Source organism: Dipodomys spectabilis, unplaced genomic scaffold (genome assembly GCF_019054845.1).
Source record: "Dipodomys spectabilis isolate Male_0828 unplaced genomic scaffold, ASM1905484v1 ptg000156l, whole genome shotgun sequence".
NCBI classification, from domain to species: domain Eukaryota; kingdom Metazoa; phylum Chordata; class Mammalia; order Rodentia; family Heteromyidae; genus Dipodomys; species Dipodomys spectabilis.
In genome coordinates, this window is record NW_024870833.1 from 4829359 (window position 1) to 4832349 (window position 2991).

At 37.4% G+C, this 2991-nt stretch overlaps 1 protein-coding gene across 1 annotated transcript; it reads left to right on the forward strand.

The window, feature by feature from the left end:
• Positions 1 to 1995: 1995 nt before the first annotated feature.
• LOC122118596 (cytochrome c oxidase subunit 7C, mitochondrial) lies at positions 1996 to 2314 on the forward strand. Its single transcript, XM_042692435.1, has one exon. It carries the CDS (start codon positions 1996 to 1998, stop codon positions 2185 to 2187), a length of 192 nt encoding a protein of 63 aa, XP_042548369.1. The 3' UTR covers positions 2188 to 2314.
• Positions 2315 to 2991: the final 677 nt, after the last annotated feature.

A 2991-nucleotide genomic window follows, 5' to 3' on the forward strand; every position in this document is an offset into this window, starting at 1 on the left:
GATATATGTTGGGAATCTTGCTTTTATCATCTATCTTATAACTCTCAAAATGACTTAATTTTTCTTGAATGCCATTATAAATTCCTGAATGTCAGTACACACGGATGTGTGAATCTACAAGAAGTTTTACTTGGTTACTAAATTATGCCAATTTGGGCAAGTGAGAAATAATGAGCTAATAGTAAGGACTACAGAGACACATTTATATGCCCTCAGTGAGATTTGAAATTCAGTTTTCAGTGACCAGATAACCCAGGCTACCTTGTTTCTTCATCAGTCCTAGAATGAGTCTTTTCTTCAAAGGCCAATTCCAATTCCTACCAGTGGATACGGGTATTTAGAGATGACAAGCTAGAAGGAGAGACCAACCACTACTGAGTTAAGTCCCTGATGCAAAACCTTTTCAGTAAACAGAGCTTAAACATGCACATTTTCATGAATTTTATATCTTTCAATTCAGACTGAGAACTACAGGAGGATGTTGCTTAGCTCCTAATCTCATAGCTGTTTATAATTCACATCCCCCCAACAAAATCCCATTTACTTATAGGAACAGAATAATTTTTTATTATTTTTATCGCATGATGCAACATACAATATATTTGAATAGCAATACAAATGTTTCAAAACAATACTAATGAAAACGGAGGTTTTTGTGGTTTGTAGTTGACTTGCAGTGATTTGCAGCTATTGTTGTCTTTATAGTAAATGATAGTCAAATTATAGCACTTTAGCATCACTTAAAAGGGAAAAAACAAATTGTTTAACTAGGGATACAGGTGGTAAACCCATTGCAACAATGAGAGGTACAAGTTGTTATGTTGAAAAACGAACTTTACAACTTTGGCGGCGGGCGGTGGGGGGAGTGCGAGGGGGGAGATGGGAAGGGATGGGAAGGGGAAACAAAGGAGGAAGCAACAATGCTTGATAAGAAATGTACTTATTACCTTGCCCACGTAATTGTAACCCCTCTATACGGTGTTTTCACAATTACAAAAAGAAATTTTATCATTTAAAAACAACATAGAAATTACAGTCAGGAAATGTAAACTGTACAAGGAAAATATATTTTGTTATTAAAAAGGAAAATGACAGCATGTTATGTAACAATAGGAATAATGTAGTAGTAATGAAAAATAGATCATTCACAAATCAGAGGAAGACAACTCTCATAAGACATAAAAGAATATTCACGGTATCAATAATACCAATGAGTTCACTGTATCAGTGAAGGTTGGCACCCTATGTTAACATGCCATGTAGGGCAACTATTTCATTGGGGAAGTATGCATACAATGTATGAACAGGTGCCGGTAGGCTGGTACATCTGGCAGTGAAGATAAAAGCAAGAAATATTTTTCTGAGTCCATTTTTATTTGGTTGAAAGTTGAACTCATTAGCTTTTTTAAGAGTATGGGCATCAGAGATGTTGGTGACTGGGTGGAAAAGCAGGTATAGAATCTTCTCAGTGAGAAAATGACTTGTCCAATGATTTAATAAGTTTGTACAAAAGTACACAGAATTCCTTGGAATTTGTGCTCATGTAGTTATCCAGACTGATAGGGTTGTATTTATTTTTTGTGTCTTATATAATTCCTCAAGAGCCCTTCTTTTTTTGGGAGGGTGGGGGAGGAGGATTGGTAGGGATGTCAATCATGGGGCTTGAACTCAGGACCTGGACATTGTCCTTGAGCTTTTATTTTCAAAGCTAGGATGTTATCACTTTGAGCCACAGCTTCACTTCTGGTTTTCTGGTGGTTAATTAGAGATAAGAGTCACATGGAGTTTTCCCTTCCCAGGCTGGCTTCCAATGGTGAGCCTCAGATCTCACCTTCCTGAGTAGCTATACAGGTGTGACCCACCAGCAGCTGGATAAGAGCAATTCTTATTAGACATGAGATGGATTCAATCACTTTGGAATTTTGTTTGGTAAGTTCAGTGAAGGTGAACAAGAGTCCAGTGGCTGAAATTTACATACTTAAAAAATAGGCATGCATGTTGGGCCAAAGCGTCCGGAGGTTTACAACCTCTGTGATCCGTCGGGCCCACTATGAGCACGGCCCGGGGAAGACTCTGCCATTTTCAGTGGAAAACAAGTGGCGGTTACTGGCCATGATGACTGTATTCTTTGGATCTGGGTTTGCTGCACCATTTTTTATAGTGAGGCACCAACTGCTTAAGAAGTAAGGGTATCGTAATTCACCATTTAACAGATAAGAATTGAAGAGGTACAGACTCTGGAAAGTGGATTAAACTCTCCAACTCAGAATACTAGATATGTTTGTAAATAAACTCTTGACATGAAAAAAAAAAATAGGCATGCAATTTAAGTTGACTAAATGATAAAATAAGTATGATAAATAATTAGTCCTCATTAAAGAGAAAGAAAAATCTATATAATCGGTCTGCCCCTTCCTACTCCTTTATCAGAAAGCTTTGAAATTTAGGAAGATAACTGAGTTCCTGAGAAAGATATACATTCTGAGAAGCTCAAATACTTTTCTGCTGGCACCTTTGAATAAGCATGGACGTAAGAAGGAGAAGACATTTTTCTCGTGGAAAACAAGAATAAACGGTGGCAGTGATTTTGAGGAGATGGGGCAGTGTGCAAAAAGACACTTTTGACAGAAGTAGAAGAATTAATTTTGGGAGGAGTGCATGTGTTCATTAGTATTCTAGGACAGTTAGAATTAGGAAATTCTCCTAAAATGAATCTTACTGGAATTTAAAGTCAAAATGCCCATTAAATTATTTAAACATGTTTTTTGTACATTTTTAATTGTAAAAATACTGTACAGAGGGGTTAGTTACATGAGCAAGGTAAAGAGTACATTTCCTATCAAGCATTGTCGCCTCCTCCTTTGTTTTTCTCCTACCATCCCTTCCCTCCCATCTCCACAACTACACCCCCCCCCCCCACACTGAAGTTGTAAAGTTCGTTTGTAACATAGTGTCTCATACATCTCATTGTTACAATGGGTCAACCTGTAT

What these genes read in the sequence shown, in the direction of transcription:
- LOC122118596 (XM_042692435.1), top strand. Translation starts at nt 1,996, where the DNA reads ATGTTGGGCCAAAGCGTCCGGAGGTTTACAACCTCTGTGATCCGTCGG.